The 20,836-nt window shown below is 52.2% G+C and overlaps 9 protein-coding genes across 9 annotated transcripts; 4 read left to right on the forward strand and 5 right to left on the reverse strand.

The window, feature by feature from the left end:
- The first annotated feature begins 12 nt into the window (after nucleotides 1-12).
- BO97DRAFT_405747 (beta-N-acetylhexosaminidase) lies at nucleotides 13-2,407 on the forward strand. Its single transcript, XM_025695259.1, has one exon. It carries the CDS (start codon nucleotides 423-425, stop codon nucleotides 2,226-2,228), a length of 1,806 nt encoding a protein of 601 aa, XP_025551172.1. The 5' UTR covers nucleotides 13-422; the 3' UTR covers nucleotides 2,229-2,407.
- A 36-nt stretch (nucleotides 2,408-2,443) lies between these two features.
- On the reverse strand, nucleotides 2,444-4,261 carry BO97DRAFT_478134 (uncharacterized protein). The gene is made up of 3 exons (XM_025700608.1): nucleotides 4,202-4,261; nucleotides 3,817-4,107; nucleotides 2,444-3,745 (listed from the first exon to the last, which is right to left on the reverse strand). The coding sequence occupies exons 1-3, from the start codon at nucleotides 4,226-4,228 to the stop codon at nucleotides 2,624-2,626; spliced, it is 1,440 nt and encodes a 479-aa protein (XP_025551173.1). The 5' UTR covers nucleotides 4,229-4,261; the 3' UTR covers nucleotides 2,444-2,623.
- Nucleotides 4,262-4,522: 261 nt separating this feature from the next.
- BO97DRAFT_470595 (glycine decarboxylase subunit T) lies at nucleotides 4,523-6,288 on the reverse strand. Its single transcript, XM_025699961.1, has 2 exons — nucleotides 5,871-6,288; nucleotides 4,523-5,812 (listed from the first exon to the last, which is right to left on the reverse strand). Exons 1-2 carry the CDS (start codon nucleotides 6,239-6,241, stop codon nucleotides 4,771-4,773), a joined length of 1,413 nt encoding a protein of 470 aa, XP_025551174.1. The 5' UTR covers nucleotides 6,242-6,288; the 3' UTR covers nucleotides 4,523-4,770.
- Nucleotides 6,289-6,474: 186 nt separating this feature from the next.
- BO97DRAFT_68468 (uncharacterized protein) lies at nucleotides 6,475-7,392 on the reverse strand. Its single transcript, XM_025700990.1, has one exon. It carries the CDS (start codon nucleotides 6,963-6,965, stop codon nucleotides 6,645-6,647), a length of 321 nt encoding a protein of 106 aa, XP_025551175.1. The 5' UTR covers nucleotides 6,966-7,392; the 3' UTR covers nucleotides 6,475-6,644.
- A 1,180-nt stretch (nucleotides 7,393-8,572) lies between these two features.
- Nucleotides 8,573-9,980, forward strand: BO97DRAFT_452352 (uncharacterized protein; the record flags this gene model as incomplete). Its single annotated transcript, XM_025699028.1, has 4 exons — nucleotides 8,573-9,014; nucleotides 9,099-9,309; nucleotides 9,392-9,533; nucleotides 9,615-9,980. The coding sequence occupies 4 exons, from the start codon at nucleotides 8,573-8,575 to the stop codon at nucleotides 9,978-9,980; spliced, it is 1,161 nt and encodes a 386-aa protein (XP_025551176.1).
- A 146-nt stretch (nucleotides 9,981-10,126) lies between these two features.
- BO97DRAFT_405749 (uncharacterized protein) lies at nucleotides 10,127-11,272 on the reverse strand. The gene is made up of 2 exons (XM_025695260.1): nucleotides 10,760-11,272; nucleotides 10,127-10,636 (listed from the first exon to the last, which is right to left on the reverse strand). The coding sequence occupies exons 1-2, from the start codon at nucleotides 10,998-11,000 to the stop codon at nucleotides 10,305-10,307; spliced, it is 573 nt and encodes a 190-aa protein (XP_025551177.1). The 5' UTR covers nucleotides 11,001-11,272; the 3' UTR covers nucleotides 10,127-10,304.
- A 762-nt stretch (nucleotides 11,273-12,034) lies between these two features.
- ugd2 (putative UDP-glucose dehydrogenase Ugd1) lies at nucleotides 12,035-14,061 on the forward strand. The gene is made up of 4 exons (XM_025695261.1): nucleotides 12,035-12,337; nucleotides 12,396-12,736; nucleotides 12,788-12,925; nucleotides 12,983-14,061. Exons 1-4 carry the CDS (start codon nucleotides 12,115-12,117, stop codon nucleotides 13,931-13,933), a joined length of 1,653 nt encoding a protein of 550 aa, XP_025551178.1. The 5' UTR covers nucleotides 12,035-12,114; the 3' UTR covers nucleotides 13,934-14,061.
- Nucleotides 14,062-14,346: 285 nt separating this feature from the next.
- Nucleotides 14,347-15,893, reverse strand: BO97DRAFT_390964 (25S rRNA (adenine645-N1)-methyltransferase; the record flags this gene model as incomplete). Its single annotated transcript, XM_025693797.1, has 1 exon — nucleotides 14,347-15,893. The coding sequence occupies exon 1, from the start codon at nucleotides 15,853-15,855 to the stop codon at nucleotides 14,347-14,349; it is 1,509 nt and encodes a 502-aa protein (XP_025551179.1). The 5' UTR covers nucleotides 15,856-15,893.
- Nucleotides 15,894-16,338: 445 nt separating this feature from the next.
- Nucleotides 16,339-20,177, forward strand: BO97DRAFT_443426 (putative C6 finger domain protein). Its single transcript, XM_025698365.1, has 3 exons — nucleotides 16,339-16,816; nucleotides 16,878-18,489; nucleotides 18,539-20,177. The coding sequence occupies exons 1-3, from the start codon at nucleotides 16,642-16,644 to the stop codon at nucleotides 19,725-19,727; spliced, it is 2,976 nt and encodes a 991-aa protein (XP_025551180.1). The 5' UTR covers nucleotides 16,339-16,641; the 3' UTR covers nucleotides 19,728-20,177.
- Nucleotides 20,178-20,836: the final 659 nt, after the last annotated feature.

The raw sequence follows: 20,836 nt of genomic DNA on the forward strand, positions 1-20,836 counted from the left end.
CTCTCTGTTGATCTTCCCCTCTCCCTCTCCCAATCCCAGGCTGTGTGCTTTGCTTGTTAGTTTTAGTCTCAAGCCTCCACCAGTACAGTCAATACTACCTTACTTTTAGTGTCTGGTAGTAGTACTACCCTGCCAGCTACTAGTCTAACACAACCTCATCTCATTCACTCCAACCACTTACTAACTTTCTTTATCATACCTCGCTTCTTGCAGTGATCTAAGCCAAATATGCAGATACCATCTTGGAATGTTGATCCGCCCCCTCATTCTACGCCCCCCCTGTCGATGAGTTGCCTTGGCCAGCGATCACCTGGCCTCTTCCTCCTCTGATCTACTTTTCTTTCTTCTTTCCCTCCTTTCTGTCTTTTTGGTCTCCTACACCCCGTCTATCTTTGCATTGGATGCATTGGATATCACTTACCATGGTAGCCTATCGCCTATGGCCGGTATTTCTCGTACTGGCTACCGCCTACTCTGTCTCAGTGAACCCCTTGCCTGCTCCGCGTAACATCACCTGGGGATCGTCTGGACCTAAGCACTTTGCTGGTTTTGTAACGCTGCGGGCAATCAACGACACGGATGACAATATTCTCGCCAATGCCTGGAATCGTGCGTGGAACACCATAGTCGACCTGCAGTGGGTGCCTGCTGCCACCGAAGCCCCGATCTCCAACTTCCAACCCTTTCCAACTGCGTCTCCCAAGGCGAGTCGCCAGGTCAAGCGTGTCTCAGCCCCCTCGGTTCAATATATCGATGTAGAAGTTGCAGACATTACCGCAGATCTGCAGCATGGAGTGGACGAGTCCTACACTCTCGAACTCACCGAAGGCAGCACCACGGTTGATATCAAAGCTGCGACTGTTTGGGGGGCGCTCCATGCCTTCACCACCCTTCAGCAGCTGATAATCTCGGACGGCTCGGGTGGGCTGATGATCGAACAATGCGTCTCTATTCAAGATGAGCCTCTGTACCCTTACCGAGGTATCATGATAGACACGGGACGCAACTTCATCTCGGTCGGCAAGATCTATGAGCAGTTGGACGCCATGGCGCTTTCAAAGCTGAATGTCTTGCACTGGCACCTGGATGACACTCAATCCTGGCCCGTGCAGATTGATTCCCATCCGGAGATGGTGCAGGATGCATATTCGCCCCGCGAGATCTTTAGTCATGCGGACATGCGCAGTGTTGTTGCGTATGCCCGCGCGCGCGCCATTCGGGTGATTCCCGAAGTCGACATGCCAAGTCATTCCTCGTCGGGCTGGAAGCAGGTGGATCCCGAGATGGTGACCTGTATCGACTCGTGGTGGTCCAACGATGACTGGGCTCTGCACACTGCGGTCGAGCCGAACCCCGGCCAGCTGGACATCATCTATCCCGGCACGTACGACGTGGTGCGGGACGTGTACAACGAGCTCTCGGAGATTTTCCCGGACAACTGGTTCCATGTGGGCGCGGATGAGATCCAAGCAAACTGCTTCAACTTCAGTACCTACGTCACGGACTGGTTCAAGGAGGACCCGTCGCGGACCTACAACGACCTCGCGCAGCACTGGGTGGACAACGCGGTCCCCATTTTCCGCAACTACAGCGCTTCGCGCCGGTTGGTGATGTGGGAGGACATCGTCCTGTCGACCGAGCACGCGCACGACGTCCCCACCGACATCGTCATGCAGTCGTGGAACAACGGCCTGGACTATATCAGTAAGCTGACCGACCAGGGCTACGATGTCATCGTCTCGTCCTCGGATTTCATGTACCTGGACTGCGGCTTCGGAGGCTTCATCACCAACGATCCCCGCTACAGTGTCATGAGTAACCCGGATCCCAACACCCCCAACTTCAACTACGGCGGCAACGGCGGAAGCTGGTGTGGCCCGTATAAGACCTGGCAACGCATCTACGACTACGACTTCACCACGAACCTGACGGATGCCCAGGCCGCGCATATCATTGGCGCCGTCGCGCCGCTCTGGTCCGAGCAGGTCGACGACGTGACCGTTTCGAGCCGCTTCTGGCCTCGCGCAGCGGCCTTGGCGGAGCTCGTGTGGTCTGGTAACCGCGACGAGCAGGGCCAGAAGCGGACCACGCTGATGACGCAGCGCATCCTGAACTTCCGCGAGTACCTCGTGGCGAACGGCGTCCAGGCGAGTCCGTTGGTGCCCAAGTACTGCCTGCAGCATCCTCATGCTTGTGACTTGTATCGTGATCAGAGTGCAGTGCACTAGGCAGATCTGTACATCATAGTTTTGGTCATATAATACTGTGTGCGAAGTCGACGTTTGTCAGTCTGCACAGTTTTGCCGCAGGAAGATCTATCGATCGGATTTTGGATGGTTGCTTTGAGCCCCATCGTCTTGGGTATCTGTATAGGTGAACTACTTTAATGATATGAATCTACAAGTCCACTCGCCTCGTCCAATCACTATCCGTAATATTTAACCCCAGAGCCATGATGTAACTCCTTGGTGTAACAAGACCTTTCTTCCTAAGTATGCAAGGGCACAAATGTGGTCACACCTGCACGGCACCGGCCGCGTTATAGCATAGGTCCTCGTCACCCAATCATCACATCACCTAGTGTCCAGGGTAGATCATCATAATCAAAAACCTGTCTCCAAAATCACCTTCTATCACGTTTCAGCGGGGAAAACGCAGGCACCCCACCGAAACCGCGGCCGCGGCCCGTAGTCGCCTTCCGGAAATCAAAATCCATATCATCATCATCCTCCTCGTCCATGACCAGTTTCTTCTGCTGGCCGCCGAGCTTCCGCTTCCTAATCTGAGGCTTTGCCAGGGTCGTGACGTTCGTACTCAAGATATCGTCGTCATCGTCATCGATCGGTTCCAGCCGCCTCGGCGGCTGTCTCGGCCTCCTCGAATTGAGGCTCGTAGTGGCACCAGTCGTCTTCTCTGGCCGGGGCTTGCCACCCAGTGGCTGGCGAGGTTCTTGCGGCTTTTGGGCGGGGATGTCTGACTCGCGGATCATGCTATCCTCCAGCGACGACGACTCCTGGTCACTCTCGTTGTTATTATTGTTGTTGCTGTCGCCTGCGTCCGCCGGGGCGCCCGTCGTTCGGTTCAAGAAAGGCGTGATGGAGAAGGCGGACTTCTCCCCGGGCAGCGCGGCGACGGCGGCTCTCTCCCTCTCCGCTGCCTTGGCGCGCACCGCACCGGGGGTGGCGATCGTCAACTCCGAGTTGATCTCTGTGGCGAAGCGATTCGACGAGGGTTCCTTGGACCACTTGACGGGGACCTTACTGGTGCCGGCCTGGAGCGCCTGCGTTATCGCGGACGGACCATAATTGACCTGGGCCTTCCGGAGCTGATCCTTAGTGACGAGCAGCTTTTTCGTGAGCGTCTCGACCTTCTCTTCGAGCGCCACCTTCTCAGCAATCCACTTCGAGCCAGCCGCCTGCTGCTGCTGCTGCTGCTGCTGAATCTGCTGCTGTAACTGCTGCACCTGCTGTTGTAAATGCTGCTGCTGCTGCTGCTGCTGCTCGGACCCCCCGCGCGCCAGCGTGCGCTCGTGCGCGCGCTTCTCATTCTCAAACTCGACCTCCAGCGAACTAAGCCGCCGCGCAAGCTCCTGCTTCTCCGCCATCAGCGTCTGCGACGAGCTCTCCACCAACCGCAACCGCTGCAGCTCCGTCTGCACGCCCGCCAACTCCTTACCCAGACGCATCTTCTCCGTCATCAACGATTTCACCTCGACAGAGGTATCGGACATGGATTCCAGCTCCCGCTATTTTCGTCACTCAGCACAAGCACAGGCCCTACCCGATCCGACCACGACAACAAGGGGAAAGAACTTACGGCCAGATTCTCCTTCTCATGCCCCAGCACATACACCGTCTGCTGGATCCGGTTCCGCTCCTGCACGGCCTGGTTCAGCCGGCCCAGGATCTCCGCCTCGGCCGACCGCACCCGCCCGATCTCCTGGCGCGCTTGGTCCAGCTGCGCCTGCAGGTTCTCGTTCTCGATCCGCTGCAGTAGCTGGTCCACCCGGTTGACCCGATGGTTTTCCTGGTCCAGGAGCTGCGCTGTCGCGCTCACGGTTAAGTCATATTCTCTTTCGAGGGAGAGACTTCTGAGGCTTAGGTGGTACTGTAAATGTTGTTGGTTATTGTTGGATATTAGGCCGGTTGGAGGTGGGATTGGGGAGGAAGGGAAGGAAGGGAAAGGAGGCAAGGCAACTTACATCCTCGGCGGTACATTCGAAGTCCATTCTTCGTTGGTTACTCAATAGTGTGGTCACTCGTGATAGAAATAGGTTTGTTTCTTTCGGTTTATATAATTATTGGATTCTCTCATGGGGGATGAGGACAAGCCGACTGGTACACGGCACGTGAAGGATGTAAACAGACGGGATTGCACGTGATCATGTGTGGTGCAAACACTGTAAACAATGTCTATGATTGCCTAACTTTCAAGGCACCCATTGCATGCAATTAGCCAGCGGTCAAGGATAGACGTGATGTTAAGGATTTCTTCACATTGTATAATGATATTTTTTCATTATATCTCACTAGCTGAGGCAAGAGTTGAAATCACCAAATGGTGAACCCCAGATACCGACCGGTTGAATCTAAACATGAACCAAGGCTAAAACAGAAACATTGTATGTACACACAAAACTTGACGTCATACCATCATCACAGAACAGAGACTGGGGAATCTAGCAAAACAATACCCAGACGAACATAATCGGACGCAGGGGAATTTTGATGTCTATCCATGCAGCGAATCCTTCATCAGAGTTTTTCAAACTTAGGCCTTTGGCCGGTAGAACTTGCTTTCAACCCACGGCATCCCGGTGACCGTGGCCTTTCGGACCTTATTACGGACTATCACGCCCACTTCGGTTCCCTTCTTGTGCAAGCCATTCTTAATGTATCCCATTGCGATGTTCACACCGCCGAGCGATGGGCTCGGCAGTCCTGAGGTGATCACTCCGATCTGCGCACGGGACTCGTCATTCATGTCAACGATGACAGCGCCTTCGCGTGCAGGGGATCCCTTCTCGATTGTGAATCCCACCCGACGCTGCGAAAGGGTCTTGGCAGGGGAGGCGACTTGAGGAAGGATCGTAGCGGCGCCGTTGAAGTTGGCGGTGGCGGGATCGCGACGGTCCTTGCCCACCAGCCAGGAAAGAGACGCGGCGGAGGGCGTCTGCGAGGTAGAGATGTCGCTGCCATAGAGACACATGCCTGCCTCAAGGCGGAGGGAGTCACGGGCTGCCAAACCGGCCAGACGCACCTGCTCGGGATTCGACAGGAGGAGTTCCGTCACTCGGCGGGGAAGGGAGGAATCTTTAGCAGTGGGAATCGAAATCTCAAAGCCGTCTTCACCTGTGTAGCCGGTTCGGGAAACGAGGAGGGGCTCCGCACTAGTGGTTCCATCGGGGAAGGTCAAGGTGAGCGACCGGCAGTTGCCGAAGTAGAGGGTGCTGAGATCGGAGTCCTTGACCAGAGGTTGAAGGACCGCAGCAGCCAGGGGCCCTTGTAGTGCAACTAGAGCACGGTCATCAAGGACATCCCAAGTAATGGACTCGGGGCCATGGGTGGATCGGTAAATGTCAATTTCAGCTTGGAGGAAGGCAAGGTCTTCGGCACGACGGCCAGCGTTGGTGACAAAGTAGAAGGTGTCGGAAGACAGACGGGTGATCACAGTGTCATCGAGAATACCACCAGTGCCATCTTCAAGAAGGCAGGAGAGGGTCGATTGGTTCGGGTTAAGCTTGTCAAGAGACGAGGGTGTGATTTTCATGAGAAGATCGAGGGCACCGGGGCCGCTGAGGTGGTGTTGAACCCTGCGACTTCATGTTAGCCAGGTTACAATTGAGGGAAGAGCATCATAAGCGAACTCACATGTGGCTGACGTCAAACAGGCTAGCCTTTTCGCGCGTCCAATGGTGACTCTCAACATGGCTAAGGTCAGAGTATTGAAGGGGCATGGAGAACCCCGCAAAAGGAACCATTTTGGCGCCCCTTGCAACATGGACATCGTGCAATTGAGTTTGCTTCAAGGAGCCAGCAGGGCTCATAGAGGAGGCATAACGCAAACCTCCATTTGCGGACAATGGAGCAATCGCGAGACGAGGGCGAGTGGTAGCGGTATGGGCGGAGCGGAGAACGCGCGGAGAAGCAATGAGGGGTTGCGACAGCAGGGTTGAGCTCCGAGAAACCGGTTTGGAAGCCAAAAGGCGAAAGCCACGGCTCGCAGGGCGAAGGGACGACATTATATGTAACGATTTTGAACGATGAAAGAATTGGACCAAGGAAAATGGGAAAGAAGGAGGTAAATAAGGAGGGAAAGGAAAGAAAGATGTCGGAGTAGATGGCGGATGCGGAGAAGCTGGACGATAAGCGGGAAAGTCACATGCTGATAGGATAGAACAATCCCGCGGGGAAGCGCATCGGCAATCACCTACACGAACCAGCTACCTAATGAACCCAATGAAGCACAAATAACAGGCGGCTCACCATTTCGATGCAGGATAGCCAGATTTCATGAAAAACTGGAGTATATTGATGTGCGACTTGAAAGGGCCCACCCGGTTAATGTCGATGTAACCAGCTTGCACATTTTTAGATAAACATTCGGTACAATACAATGCTAGTCAACATTGAGTATGTCCTCCCTTAATCAAATTCCTTATTCGCAGCCTCAAATGCATCCGCCTCGTCTTGACCAAAGGCTCCCCGTTCCATTCTGGCCCCATCGGTAAACGAATATCGGTCCGGAATCGGATCACTGAATTCGTTGACGGTAGACTCGAACATCTCTTCCGGTGTCCAGTTCGAAGTCGGGTCAGCAGCCGCACGAGCCTTTGTGCTTGCCGAAAGAGAGGCGTCCTGCAGTCGGGCGGCAGCTCTTTGATTCTGAGTTGTACTTCGAAGACGTTGGCTTTGGTCGTCGTTCTGGGGGAATCGAATCCCAGTGTCCGTTTTGGATGAGGACATCGTGTTGGCGTGAGTAGGCCTCTGGCAAGATTAAGACCGTACTCTTGAGTCTTTGATGTAATACAGGCACCTGCTAACGAATATAGGTAAAGTCTTATTGATTCTTCTGTGTTCAACTTATGAAAGTTATTGAAACCATCGTCAGTCCTAGATCTACTTTATATGCGTCCAACAGCCCGCCATTCTGGTGGTATGTTGACCAGACCTCATCTAACGACACACACTGGCATCACAGCTGCGTCAGGTATGGATAGCTATCTCCACCGTTGGGGTACGTTTCTTTGTGAGGCATAAAAGTAAACCATAAAGACTACGCGGTAAGCTGGAAATTGGATCTTGTTTGCAGCAAAGTATAATTGGAAAGTCTATATTGTACTATAACGCTTGAACCGATCCATTTGCCATAACCTTCCTAGAAGTATATCGTGATTTCACATTGACTCAAGCATTAAGTCATTGCTTGTTCGTTCTGAGCATACTTCTGCACTAATAGTGCTATCTACTATCGGCGGCAACCACGCCTACGCTGGGGGCAGGTTTTGTCCTTGTAGGCCAGTGCTCTAAGAGCAAGTTTAAATCTGGCAATTGGGGCAGTGACACCAAGTTCCAAGAAAAAAGAAGCCACAAAGACAATTTTTGCTGTTATAGTTGTATTACCGCTTTTTATTGACTGCAATAGTTCTGTGAGCTACAATACATAGACATGGTCGCGCGCCACATTTTAGATCATTCCAGAGGAAAGACGACAAGAAGAAAGAGTGCTTGAAGAGCCTTGCTCTAGGCGCTGCTTAAATTATCCTAACTTCCGTCTATTGGTGACGGAGGAACGCATTCATCATCTGGATATCTCGAAAGCTCTCTTCACTCTACAGAAATACAAGATCTAGATAGCCCCGGTTGGAAGGTTCATCGTCTCTTTTCTGAAGCCTAATTAGCACCAATTCATATAGCCACATGTGCTGCTTGTCGGTATCATTAACCTTTGGCTCCTGTACACTACAATGAGTTCTTTGTCGAAAAAAGCAAGTGCAAGCCGCACCCGGTCTCCGTGCATGGTGCGCAGAGATCAACCTTCTCAGCATATTTTCTTCTGACTTACTGTAGACGTAAAGTTCAGGGAAATCAGCTACTATCGCAGGGTATGATATAGAAGAGGTACCACCTTAGACACGACCATCCCTATCCGGAGGCAGTAGCCGCCTTCAAATGCAAATATTGGATACAGTGTTTCCTACAATATTCATCTGCATGATATCAATACAAACCTTTGTTGGTCCTAACAAAGCCCTTTTCTAAACCAATACAGTCGAGCAATATATTCCTGGCTATCAGTCTGCGATATCTCATTGTTATCATTGTGAACAACAAAGCCCTTTTGAATATCGAGGGTTGAAAGAGATCAATTTCCACTTTGATTCGTTCAATGCCCTTCTCAATGGTCTTTGTTCTCAGCATCTATAGAGAAAATGTCCTCTTCATCTTAAATATTGACGGATCGCTCCCCACCCCTGCCATTCCAAGATGTTAATCACCAAGTTCATGATACTTTTCCAGGCCAAATATTGTTCGTATTACATTTCTAGCTGATATTGAGTGCAATGGCCACGATGACCATGATACGCCGCAAACCCTGCCCCCCGAACGCTACCGCAAGCCGCAGCTATCAGCTCCGCTCGAGGGGTCCTGTGGGCCCTGAAGTTTTCAAAGTCTTAGATAGACTAAAGCCCTCAAAAATCACCAAGACGCAAGGCTACTCGTACAATGCGGGTATCAGACTCCGTCTTGTTCCCAAACCAGCCTCCTTGAGGCCCGAAGACTCTACTGGCAGTGCATTGGGCTCCCTTCACCATTGTGATCGCGGAACGAAACTTAAGGATGGAGATGGCGACAAAGAACAGGGCACATCGTTCTCTGTGGAGCAGTTGGTTTATCAGTCTCTCCCGTATAAGGATAGCCCTCCCTTTGTGAAGGTCCAAATTGAAGTAGTTGAAAAGGTACCATTGGATGCTTTTATTGATGCGAAGTATATACCATCCGATGATGATGCTGGTAGGTGGCCCGCCATTCTGTTTGTTCCTTACTTCCAGACCTGTCTCTATCTAGGCATACGTTGACCATTCATTGCATATTCAGAATTCCAGCGGCGCGCCGAATTATGGCAAGACCCTGCCGCAGAAGATCCGGAAGCAAACCCCACTGACGTGCGACACTCCCGGAAAGTAGAGTTGACCGATTTCTTCGAGGCAGTTCGTTGTGACAGATATCGCGACCATACCGATGCGCGGATGTTTCTGTTCATGTGGCTACTGCTCGACGGCTTCCCCTCCCGTCAGAATGGAACGATGTGCGTCCTACCCATGCTGCCTTGTCAAGCTCTTTGTCTCCGGTTTCCCATTTCCATTAGCTAACTGGAACTATCTTCCTAGCACTTTCCTAGGAGACGGTTACTTTCCGCTGTGGCCTGAGCACGCGGTCAAGCACGACGGCGTCTATTTCGAGTATTACGTCGCAATATGGAGATTTATCTACGATAGAGAACTGATCAGCGCTCCTCTTGCGCTCTGCACGGTAAGCAACCGCTCTTCTAGCGCCCCTTCTTTCATCCATGTAGCAATTAGTTTGTCAGAAGCTAAAACAATAATTCGCCAGTGCAACAACGAGCGTGGTCGAGCAGGAATTGCACGATACGAGATCCCGCCACTTCTTCTGCAGGCCAACCAGAATGCCCGCGTCGCCTCCCATCTCGCCCAGAATAGAGCGTACGTCCTAAGCCTTCAGGGCTGGAAGCTCACGTTTGTCAAAGCCACCATGTCCCGACAAGATGCTCTGGGTCTCGGGAATCCCCAATGCCTCCCCGGGAAGGTAAAGGTGGAGCGGACTACAGAGTATAATCTTCGGGATCGCGGGCAACGTAGGGAAGCTCTTAGAGCGCTGATGGGCTTGTTCCTTTCTTTCCAGGATCGCCCGGAATTCGCGTACGCACTTGCCCCGGATGACAGCTATGAAGCTCTTTAGCGGGTTACGAAGGACTTAGGGGAGTAGGCAGCACCTCCCAGCTTGGCTCTATCATTTTGAGGATTAATTTAAATGTGTATGTAACTATTACTTGAGTAATGACGTAAAAATGAAACAGCTTATAGACGCCGTAATTTTAAGCCTACTCGGGTCTTCAGGGTATCACAATGCCACGCATTTCGTTCCACGTGTCTCTACACGATACACAATGGATGGTCCGATCGCCGACATATCAATACAAATATAATAGCATTCTCATAAACTCATTACTCATAAAAGGACCAGCCCGTGCCCCGTGCAGTTTAATCGGCCAGACGGTCCACCTCACCGCTGAACACCCGGAATCGCACCAGCAGCACTCTTGGTGCCTCCAGCAATCGACGAGCCGACCGACTGGACGCCAGAGTACAAACCCTGGCCTGCGCTCTTGGAACCCTCGACGATCGGATCCGTGACGCCCCCAAGCGGACCGCCGTACGACCCATTCTCATCCTTGCCATTCCGCTCCGCCCGGTTGATGCCGTCCTTCGAGGCCGCGTTGCCCACCGGTGACAGCAGCCCGTTCTCGCCCAGTTGATTGCCCACCAGATTGTGCACGTCGTCCTGGATTTGGTCGACCTGCTTCACGCCTGTGACCTTGGTTTTGTTCAGGTTATCTGTGAGCGAGAGGGTAGGAGTTAGTGATCAATGTCTGTAGAGAAACAAAAGAAGGGGTATGATGAAATGAGGATTGATGAGATAGAGAAAGAATAGGGCCTTGAGAGAGGGAACAAACCAACCTTTCGTGACATAGGAGGCCTTGTTGTCGCCCTTGCCGAACCATTTCAGGTACTGGTCTTCAAGCCATGGCATCCATTTCTCGTACTGATCATTGTAGACTTCCTGCACCCATTCGGCGTAAGTCTGTTTCTGACGGTCCTCGGCCGGGAGGTTGTTGTAGATGTGGCGTTGTTGCTCTTCAGTGTGTTGTTGGGGCTTGGGCTGGCTTTCGCGGCCGAGGGCTTTGTTGACGGTATCCATCTTTATTGTTGGGCAGTTTGTTTGTGTATGACTTAAGATGAAAGGTTCAATGTGTAGAAGTGTTTGGAGGGGGTTGAGTGCTTCTTCAAGTTGTTGATGGTCTTGATGGAGATGGTAAAGTGAGGTTTAGACTTATATATTGTTGACAGCGATGACTGACGCACGCCATGACGTCTGTGGACCTGCCCTAAGAGCCCAAGCGGCCCTGTCAACCGCCCTTCAATCTATCCCATGACAAAGGGACCAGGTTCTGGAACCCGTGTCAGTGTCGATCGTCCTGATATCACTGCCTTCAACGATGGATGGGGGGGCGAGACGAGGGCCGCAATCAGTGACGTCATAGAAAGTGTGGCTCATGCACAGCGCCACAGCTGTGTGGCATGGCATGTGACTGTGGCATTTGGAGGCTAATCTCAACTTCAGAAAAGTCTTTGTTGATGCATAGTTGATGCATTCATACGGGCTGCTGCCTGTGCGAAGCCCATGTTGTTGAACGCCAATAAAACCTAATGCAAAGACCTGTGGGGTATGCCTCAAAGGATCGGTGCCAGAAGAATGAATGAGAACACCAGCTAATGGGCGACCGTTGAACTAATGCAAGCACAACAACAAACACTCTCAAGCTATCAACTAACTTCTGTATCCCCCCTCAGTTCTCACAGAAGTGGATGAACTGTTCTCATGTCGTTCTTCAATACTAAAAATGAGAAAAGAGAGGCGGTACACGAAAATAGGTCGCACCGGCTGTTGAGGCGAAGATCGGACCACCCATGCTGTTCCAATTGAGTTGCATACATGTCCTCTTAGCGTCGCCTCAATGTGGACTCAAGAAGACCAAGGCTGCGAACACGTAGTCAAGCTCGAAAAAACGCACCCAATAACAGGCAAATATTTTTAGCACAAATGATAGTTCGTGATGAGGTGGCCGCATTGCGACCAGACCGCCCTTTGATCGGGTCTCTCACAAACTCGCATGCCGTCCGGCCGGGGGTGGATTGAAAGTCCGTCTGTTTTCCCTTTCTTTTTCATTCTAATAGTCTATGCATTCTGTTTGCGATAGACGGGGAGAGAGGTCTGTAAGTTTACTTGGGTTGAGGGGCGTTTTATCGTTGCAATGCCGTTCTTTCCTCTGTTGCTTGTTTTGGCGGGTCTGACTCTGTTTCTTTCGCGACGTCGGTATAAAGCCATCGAAGGCGCTGGGAGTCCTCGGAGTCCTCATGTCGTTGTCAAGGGCCACACGTACTCCGATAGTGTAGAGGGCATCGAGCTGCGACCGCTTCCGAGTACCAAAATCGAGAACGTGCGTAGTGCGTGTATCATGGGAGCAGGCCATGTGGGTAAGTATCAGCTATAGAGTCTCATTGCGGCGGAAAAAGGCTTACAATACTCCCAAAGGTGCACTGACTGCTGCTATCCTGGCTTCCCAAAACCCCCACGTCCAGTTTTGTGTTGTTGATAGGGATGCGCGCCTCATCGATGCGTGGAACTCGGATCGTCCTCCTGTCTTCGAGCCGGGGCTTGAGGAGTTGCTCTTCGATGATCCCCCGGGGTTTGCGATGGATGCGTCCGGTGGCCCAGCAGAATCAGAGGCGAACGTGTCGATTGACAGGAAGAGCTCAGAGAGGAGCCCCCGACAGAGGAAGTTGGCTAATCTCGCGTTTTCCACCAATACCCATGCGGGCGTGGTCGCCGCAGACTTAGTCTTTCTCTGTGTAGAATGTTCTTCAAATACATCTGTGAGACTGCAAGCCACTATCATTGGAAATGGCCACTGACATGAATTGCAGTTGGAGAACAAAGAAAGCATCGACCTGGGGCCTCTCGAGGCAGCCATCCAAGCCATAGCTCAAGTCTCAACAGGGCACAAGATCATCGTGCAGAGAAGCACAGCGCCTTGTGGCATCGTCCAGCGAATAAAGAAAGCTGTCAGTGATCGAGCCTCTGAGACACTACTACACTGGAAACCCACTGACGCAACATAGTTGCGCAAAACAGCGTCCCCAACAGCATCCTTCGATGTATTGTCCAACCCCGATTTCCTTGTTCCAGGCACGGCAATCCGGGATCTCCTCTATCCGCCCCGAGTCATCATTGGGCACATCTTCTCCGAAGACATGTCTGTTGAAGCCATCACAGCGCTCAAGCGATTGTACCTCCCATGGGTCCCTGAAGAGCGCTTGATCACCATGGATGCATGGTCCTCGGAGCTGGGCAAGATCGCGGCCAACGCCTGCCTAGCGCAGCAGATCAGCAATGTCCAATCCCTGAGCGCGATATGTGAGTCCACAAATGCCAACATCAGCCATATCACCCAGACTTTGGGACTTCCTCCGCAGGTGGGCCTCGGCTTCGGCGGCTCGAACACCCACACCGAGATCCGGTGTCTGATATACCTTGCGCGGGAGCTGGGGCTGCAGCCTGTCGCAGATTACTGGAAGGTTGTGCTTCAGATGAACGAATTTTATACGAGTCGGACTGCGAAGCGGGTTACAGAGCGATTCGCCGGGGAGCCGAAAGACCACCGGGTGGCGATCTTGGGTTTTGCGGCAAAGGAAAGCACGATTCAAAGCCGACATTCCACGTCTCTAGGGCTGGCGCGCGATTTGGTGCGCATTGGGGTGCAAGTGACGATTCACGATCCTCGCATCCCTGGAGATCAGTTACGGAGCACGTTGAATTCCACGGACCAATCCCTCGAAGCGATCACGGTGGCTGACTCCGTGGATGCAGCGTGTCATGGCTGCAGCGGGCTGGTTTTGTATACAGAGTATGACGAGTTCAGCCACGAGCAAGTGCGATGGCAGGGTATTGCTGGTCAAATGCAGGGTCCAAAAGTCTTTCTGGATCTATGCGGCGTGCTTGACCGGTTCAAGATGCAGCAGTGGGGATTTGATATGCTGCAGCTGGGAGTGAGGCAGAAGGACGCTCATTGATGATGATAATGATGGATGACGTGATGAATGATGAGACGCTGGAGGGAGCACGATCGGTCAAGACCCTTGACTAACGCTCTTTACATGTATGGTTATATGTGGTAATGAAGAGGATACTAGTTAACTGCTATTGTAATATACACTCAGGCTTCAGCTTTTGCGATTATCAAGAGAAGATGTAAAGAGAAGGATGTAGACAGGTCTGGCAATGATAAGGCGCAGGCCGGCTCTGTTGGAGGATCTTAGTGAGGCTCGAGCTCTGAGCGCTGAAATACTCATGTCAACGCGAGGGTTACGACGTTGCAGGTTGTGCTTGTGTACTAATGATATTATACATAATTTACAGAGATCATCCGGCTGATTATGAATTCAAGTACTTTTCATATATTACAGTAATTCACCGTAAGACCAAACTACCGGATCTTGTAGACGCACGGCTTGAGAACGGCAGCTTCTTCAGCAGCTGACATGCCCTTGTCGGTAAGCGATGATCTGTCGATAAACCGCTTCTTGCCCGGGCCGGCGCCAGCACTTGGAGCAGAAGAGACATGTTTACCCTTGGTGGGGGCGCCGCCTGCCTTCACGAACTCCATCTTCACAAACATCTTGTTGGACTTATCGAGAGACTCCTCCTTCAGAACAAAGCCTCGCGTCCGGAACACCTCCACGAACGCCGAGATATCCGTCTCGTCGTCGTTGGCGGGACGAGCGTCCTCAGCGTAGATCTCGTTGTCGTCGACATCCGAGTCTGCGTTATCAGCGGACTGCTTCTTCTTCAGTTTCTTCTGCTCAGCCTTGCTGAGCGGCTTCTTCGCGCCGATCTGCGCCTTCTTGCGCGTGACCTTGCCGAATCGGCTCTTCACTTCACTGACCCAGCATTCGCCTTTGCCATCGCCGCGGAGCACGCGCCAGGCTTCTTCAACGAACGACACCCAGTTGGTACCCATCAGACTCAGACAGAAAACAGCCACATCCACTGACCCATCGGGCAAGGGCAGGTTGGAGATATCGGCTTTGGTGATAGGCGAGTCTTTCGGGGCGTGCAGGTCGTAGCTGAGAAGTTTGAGGTTCAGCTTCTTGGAGGACGGTAACAGAGCGCGCGCCAGTTGAGCATCACCACAGCCAAGATCGGCCACGGTACACATTCCGTTTGGTCGTCGGGGAAGGGGAGCAGCCGAGGATCGACCTTTATTATCCGGCTTGCCCCGCTTTGGCGCATGCGCGCTGCCTCTGGCGCGCAGAGCCTTGATGTAGCCATCCACTGGGTTCGAGGGCCAGGATTCCTTGACCTGGCGCGCAAAGCCGGCGTGATATTCGTCAAACAGTTCAGGATTTGAGGTGAAAAGCTCAAGAGCCTTGCTGGAGGGTGTGGTGTAGAGCGTCTCGTTCAAATGACGGAATCGGGATGATATGAGCTTCTGTCGCATCGCCTGCTGCAGAGGGGTAAGGATGGCTTTCGTCTCCGGCGGGGCCACGGGCATCGACTCGGTGGTTGAGGGCTCGTTGGGTACGTCTCCCTGTGATTGCTCCTGTTTCTCCTCCTTGTTCTTGTTCTTGTTCTTTTTCTGTTTCTTGCTCTTGGGCTTTTCGCCCTCTTCGGCGACAGCTTCAGTTTGTTGCGGTCCGTCCTTCTCGGTCTTCTCCTGCTTGGGCGCCTGTTTCTGGTTCTGGTTCTGGTTCTTCTCGCCCTTCACAGCTGCTTTCTCAGCCTTTTTCCTGGCCCAGGGAGTCAACTTCTCCCCCTCAATGTGCCGGCGGTACATGGCGTCCACATTTCCCTTGTTGACGTTATCCTCCCGCTTGCGCTTTCTGTCCTTGCCATTTGGCTTGGAATTTTTGTCGTTAGCCTTTTCCTGCACTGCAGGCTCGTTCTGCTGCTTGAGAGCAGAGTTCTCGAGCGACCAACCCGGAACAGCGAACATGGTTGCGATGGGTTCCTGAAGAAAATAGATAATTGTTGATGCGCCCGGCCGTGGATATCTAAAATTTTCTGGCAGTAAAAGGCGGAGAAGTTTAGTCCTTGGCGTGTTCTGCCGCCCAGACCAAGGCGGTGAATGCGAGGCTTGTCTTGTTTGTTTGGCTGCTTCTATTCAGCTCTCGAGAAATGTCTCAGGTGCTGCGGTGTTTTGTTTTAGAAGTATTGGACTTAAAGCTTATCCTCTATCTTATTGTCTATGTGGAAGCATGTCTCGATCAGCCTGTCAGGCTCAGATGGAGTAGGTCGGAACAAAGGTCAGAGAGCCTGCTACCAAGGAAGTACCTCGGTCAATAACAGGATGGAGAACATGTAGTGGAAATAGACTGTTTACCAAGCGACTCGATGATCAGGCCATATAGTTTGGGGGAAGTATAAATACCTAAGATTCAGTAAGGTCGAATGTCATGATTGACATATCTATCTTTCCCTCAACACTAGCAGAATCATTTTTTTATGCAGGTCTCAACTGGTGGGGTAAAACAGGGTATGACAGTGCATACCTGAGGCATCAATCCTGGCCCCGTCACAGAATTCCAGGCCAATCAGAATTTCACTCTCCTGACTTTCACCGTCGTCTGCAACCATCCCATTCACACTTGATGCTATAATAAGTCGTGCAATCCTCATTCAAGTATAGAAATTGCTTATTATCTGTGTCAACAATTCAGGCTGATCCCCTCTCTGCTGGTGCTGATTATGGAATTGATCTCGCTTTCGACTTTGTACCGCCATGGAGAACGTCAACCGTGCCCGGCAGTCTCCGCCAGATCTGTCACTCAGTGGGCCAGGCACAGCGTTGGGTCCTGAGTTCCCAAATGACGCGCAACTGGACCCTGCAGAGACAGGATCGGGCAATGCGACAGGACACAGAGCTCCCAAGAAGCGTACAAAAACAGGGTGTCTGAGTGAGTGTGACTGACCTTAACAACCGTAAATTACGCCAGATGTATTAACTTCGCTAATCAGCTTGCCGAAAACGCCGCATTAAATGTGGAGAAGAAAAGCCGACGTGCAATAATTGCTTGAAATCAAAACGCGAATGCAAAGGCTATGGTCCTCGCCTGATTTTCAAGAACCCTCTAGGTATCTCCGGTCCCGGGTTCGGCCAACAGTCGACTCTCAACGCACAGGCACAGTCGACGCCACTTCCTAGTGAGCTCTCAGCATCTCAGCAAAGGAAAGACAGGCCGAACCAGCCTGTTCTGGCTCCAAAGCTGGCTGTGGCACCTGATGTAGAGATTCCTACCCCCACAGCGCCCTCCTCACTGAATGAGGGCCCTGCAACCAGCAGTGCCCCACTTCAGCCAGCAGCATCGGGGCAGGTCCACCTGCCCTCGAGGCCGGAGAATGCCGGAAGCTATACACCACCAGACACACTCGCATTTCTCGATCACCAGAGGCAACAACTGTCAGTTAATCCAGGCGCAGGCTATGCATGGTCTGACGCTATCGCTTATCCTCAGGGTGCCCCTTGGCTGCCGAATGCCGCACCGTCTACTTCGAATTTGCTGCAAGAGCAAGCCAGGGCACCTGCACACCTTCCTATACCGCAATCTTCATCGTCGCCATATGGTGACTATACGGAAGATGATGGAGAGGACGACTATTACAGTGGTGAATCCGAAGAGGAACGAGAAGACCAAATTTCTATGCAGAATTATAACCAGCTGAGTCTCATAATGGCGTCTGCCAACCGCGACGAACGGCAGCTGCGTTCTTTCACAACCTACCTGAACGAGCCGAATGTACTTAGCTCGTACATCCCAACTTACGGCTCATCACCTTTAAACAATCCAAAGACGGCCAGGATCTTCTTGCATTTCATCCATTCGACCGGACCATCACTATCTGTCTTCGAGCGTCATCCAATTGACCCATCTACTATGCTTGGTGCCCCTGTCCCAACAGCGCAACAAGGGCTATGGACATACACTCTTCCCCTCAAAGCCTTGGAGAGTCAAGTACTATTGCAAGCAATCCTTGCATTGAGCAGTTTGCATATCTCCTTCCTCCAACAGGCACCACCAACGGTCTCGTTAAAACATTACCATTATGCTCTGAGAAGAGTTGGCGTTGCTGTCGGGCTTCCTATGCGACGCAAGCAGATCACAACCCTCGCGGCTACGCTGCTTCTAGGTTACTACGAGGTTATGGGTGCTGATCACTCGAAGTGGAATAGTCACGTTGCAGGGTCGGCTCAATTGGTGCGAGAAATTGATTTCGCGGGCATGACTCGTGGGCTTCGCGCTCAGCGACGGAGAGTATGGGCTCAGAGACAGCAAATGCAGCCGCAGCTTATGGCACTCACAGACAGCTACTTTCTTGGAGACTCTGTTTTCGACGACGACCCATTTGCGGAGAAGGAAAGCAGCATCAACGAACAATTTATTGGAACCTTACTCGGACGGGCCGTAAACTACGATGAATTCGGTCAGATTAATGACGAGACTGACAACCCTCGTCATTACAAGCATTTTACTCGCAAGGATATTGAGAACTATCGGATTCAGTGTGATCTGTATTGGTGGTACTGCAAGCAAGATGTCATGCAAAGTATCATCAGCGGCTGCCCTTTGTTGTAAGTTCAACTCCCAGTTTTCATTAGCTCAGAAATTCACCGCAATCAGCATACCATACTCCCAATGGGGTCAATGCCCTCCACGCGCGGGTATGGGCCGAATGGACGCTATATACGGTTCTGCAGATCATCTGTGGCTTCTGTTAGGCCGTGTGGCGGAATTCGGTCGACGTGACAGGAAGAGGAAATTGAAGACGGCCAAGGCTACAGGTTCCGAATGGCGACCGGATGCCAATCTTGGCAAATTTATGGCCCGGTTCGCACGTGGACGACCTGGACCACCTGGTGGACCCCCCGGAGGACCCCCAGGGGGACCTCCACGACACTCCCCACCCGGCGCGGAGATGCCTCGTCCACCCACCGGCCCTGGAAAGGGCGCACCTCCCATGTACGGCATGGCGCCATCCAGTGGACCTCGCCGTGCACCCGCCGTGTTCCTCAATACGCTCGAGTCTATCAGCGCAATCGAAGAGGAGGAAGAGGACTCATCGTACCAAGATGCGGAGACTGAATGGGAAAGCATCCTCGCAGCTTTTGACACATTTCATCAAGCTCTCGGGCCATACTTCATGCCTCTCCCACCCGATTCAGTTCCCCCGATCTCAACTCCGTTCGGTCCTGCTCTGCAGTACCGAACACACACAATAGCAACAATCTGGTGCTTCTATTACACGGGCCGGATCCTTCTGCACAGGCTGCATCCATGCATGCCTCCGGCCATGATGGTCGCCGCCGGGGTGGCAGCCGCCACCACGGCCGAGTATGCCCAAATCATCGGCAGCATCGCGGCAGGCGTCTACTATCCGCAGTCCTTCCACCTCGAGGCGGGCACCCTGAGCCCGACGCTGGGCTCGTGCTTGATCGAGATCACCGTCCCGCTCTTTTTCGCCGGGGTTCAGTACACGGATCCCGCGCAGCGGGAATGGCTGGTCACTGAGCTGCTCGATCTCAACCGCCTCAGCGGCTGGCGAACATCGGATTCTATCGCCAGAGGATGCGAGAACGCATGGGTGGTTGCGGCCGCGCAGGGACGGGGCCCGCCGTATACACGCCGCGACAGGACGACCAATCAACCCACCTCGATGTGGACGCCGACCCCCGAGGAGAATACGGGGACGTACAACACTTCTGAAAGACGGTTCATCACGGTTAGCAAACAACCGGCATCGAACTGGGCAATGGGTATTCTGAGCCTCGAGGACGATATACTGAACTTGGACATCAATGATCAGACTTGACCATGAGTCACATATGGCTGGCTGTCTTAGTCTGATGAAGGCTGACATTTATGGAACTTGCGGTCTGAGACCGGCTAACAATTTAGCTGCAATACCACCCAAAACAGGATACCATATCACCGGAGGCTTTCTTCTCGCCACTTCCAGATCGCCGGGAAAGGGCATTCCATGATATCGAACCCCCTGAATCCAGCTCCCTTTCTATATATCTCTCAGAGGTCTTCAACGCTTCTGATCCTGAATATAATTCTATAATTTTGTGGCATGGGATCAGCCCCACCTCAGACCTTTCATAGCCTGGCTTTCATTTCATTAGCCAGTTCAACAGTACATGATTGCCATATAGGAATACCGTGCGTGCAAAAGCGAAAGGCGAGTGAAAGCGTGGCGTGCAGTCGCGTACGACGAAATATGACTCAAGCAAGGCACTCTATAACACTGAGCATGGATGGGATATTAAGCCTGTAATATTGATTCTATAGTTAGTAAATTCACAGAGTATCAAACTCGAGACCTTGTCAATCCGATCTAATCATCGATTAACGTTATCTAGGAGTAATTCTAATGTAGGGAAAGCTGCCATAGGCTTTCAACCAAAGACTAAAGCGCTCAAATAACCCCGAGGATCAAGACGCAATCACCTAATCTTTCCATCAGGCAGAAGAAGCCTGCGGTTTCAGCGGTTTGGCACTCTTCGAGGGGGACCCCGAGCGAGAGGACGAACGCAAGGGCAGCGCAACTCGTGACGACGTGGAACTTCAAGATAAGGGTATGGTTATATGCGTGCAGCACCTCGGGCGATCTATTAATTAATCAAAGGGCTGGAAGTTGTTCTTTTTTTATTTCATTTAAGAACACTGGAAAGTTATGCGGAATGCTTCCATTCCTTGCGCCGAATCCAGGGCTCCAAGCATCTGTTTGGAGTAAAGCCTCTGTGTTGTACTGTACTGGGCACCTCCGCCAAAGTACCTAATTTTGTTTGTGCTTCGGGAGGACTTTCTAGCACACTGTAACGCAGTTGTGTTTGATCATCCTTAACCATTCATCGCGCGTCAACGACTCGGTAACTAAGGGATAATCCCATCCTTTTTGTCCAAATTACCTGTTAT

This window comes from Aspergillus homomorphus (genome assembly GCF_003184865.1).
Source record: "Aspergillus homomorphus CBS 101889 unplaced genomic scaffold BO97scaffold_19, whole genome shotgun sequence".
NCBI classification, from domain to species: domain Eukaryota; kingdom Fungi; phylum Ascomycota; class Eurotiomycetes; order Eurotiales; family Aspergillaceae; genus Aspergillus; species Aspergillus homomorphus.

Excerpts from the sequence above, each read along its gene's own strand:
- BO97DRAFT_405747 (XM_025695259.1), top strand. The coding sequence starts at position 423 with ATGGTAGCCTATCGCCTATGGCCGGTATTTCTCGTACTGGCTACCGCC.
- BO97DRAFT_478134 (XM_025700608.1), bottom strand. The coding sequence starts at position 4,228 with ATGGACTTCGAATGTACCGCCGAGGAT. Across the intron at positions 4,108-4,201 it reads TCGAATGTACCGCCGAGGAT|TACCACCTAAGCCTCAGAAG; the intron begins GTAAGTTGCCTT and ends CAACATTTACAG. Across the intron at positions 3,746-3,816 it reads ATGAGAAGGAGAATCTGGCC|CGGGAGCTGGAATCCATGTC; the intron begins GTAAGTTCTTTC and ends TGACGAAAATAG.
- BO97DRAFT_470595 (XM_025699961.1), bottom strand. The coding sequence starts at position 6,241 with ATGTCGTCCCTTCGCCCTGCGAGCCGTGGCTTTCGCCTTTTGGCTTCC. Across the intron at positions 5,813-5,870 it reads CTGTTTGACGTCAGCCACAT|GGTTCAACACCACCTCAGCG; the intron begins GTGAGTTCGCTT and ends ATGAAGTCGCAG.
- BO97DRAFT_68468 (XM_025700990.1), bottom strand. The coding sequence starts at position 6,965 with ATGTCCTCATCCAAAACGGACACTGGGATTCGATTCCCCCAGAACGAC.
- BO97DRAFT_405749 (XM_025695260.1), bottom strand. The coding sequence starts at position 11,000 with ATGGATACCGTCAACAAAGCCCTCGGCCGCGAAAGCCAGCCCAAGCCC. Across the intron at positions 10,637-10,759 it reads GGCCTCCTATGTCACGAAAG|ATAACCTGAACAAAACCAAG; the intron begins GTTGGTTTGTTC and ends TCTCGCTCACAG.
- ugd2 (XM_025695261.1), top strand. The coding sequence starts at position 12,115 with ATGCCGTTCTTTCCTCTGTTGCTTGTTTTGGCGGGTCTGACTCTGTTT. Across the intron at positions 12,338-12,395 it reads CATGGGAGCAGGCCATGTGG|GTGCACTGACTGCTGCTATC; the intron begins GTAAGTATCAGC and ends ATACTCCCAAAG. Across the intron at positions 12,737-12,787 it reads AATGTTCTTCAAATACATCT|TTGGAGAACAAAGAAAGCAT; the intron begins GTGAGACTGCAA and ends CATGAATTGCAG.
- BO97DRAFT_443426 (XM_025698365.1), top strand. The coding sequence starts at position 16,642 with ATGGAGAACGTCAACCGTGCCCGGCAGTCTCCGCCAGATCTGTCACTC. Across the intron at positions 16,817-16,877 it reads TACAAAAACAGGGTGTCTGA|CTTGCCGAAAACGCCGCATT; the intron begins GTGAGTGTGACT and ends TTCGCTAATCAG. Across the intron at positions 18,490-18,538 it reads ATCAGCGGCTGCCCTTTGTT|CATACCATACTCCCAATGGG; the intron begins GTAAGTTCAACT and ends CACCGCAATCAG.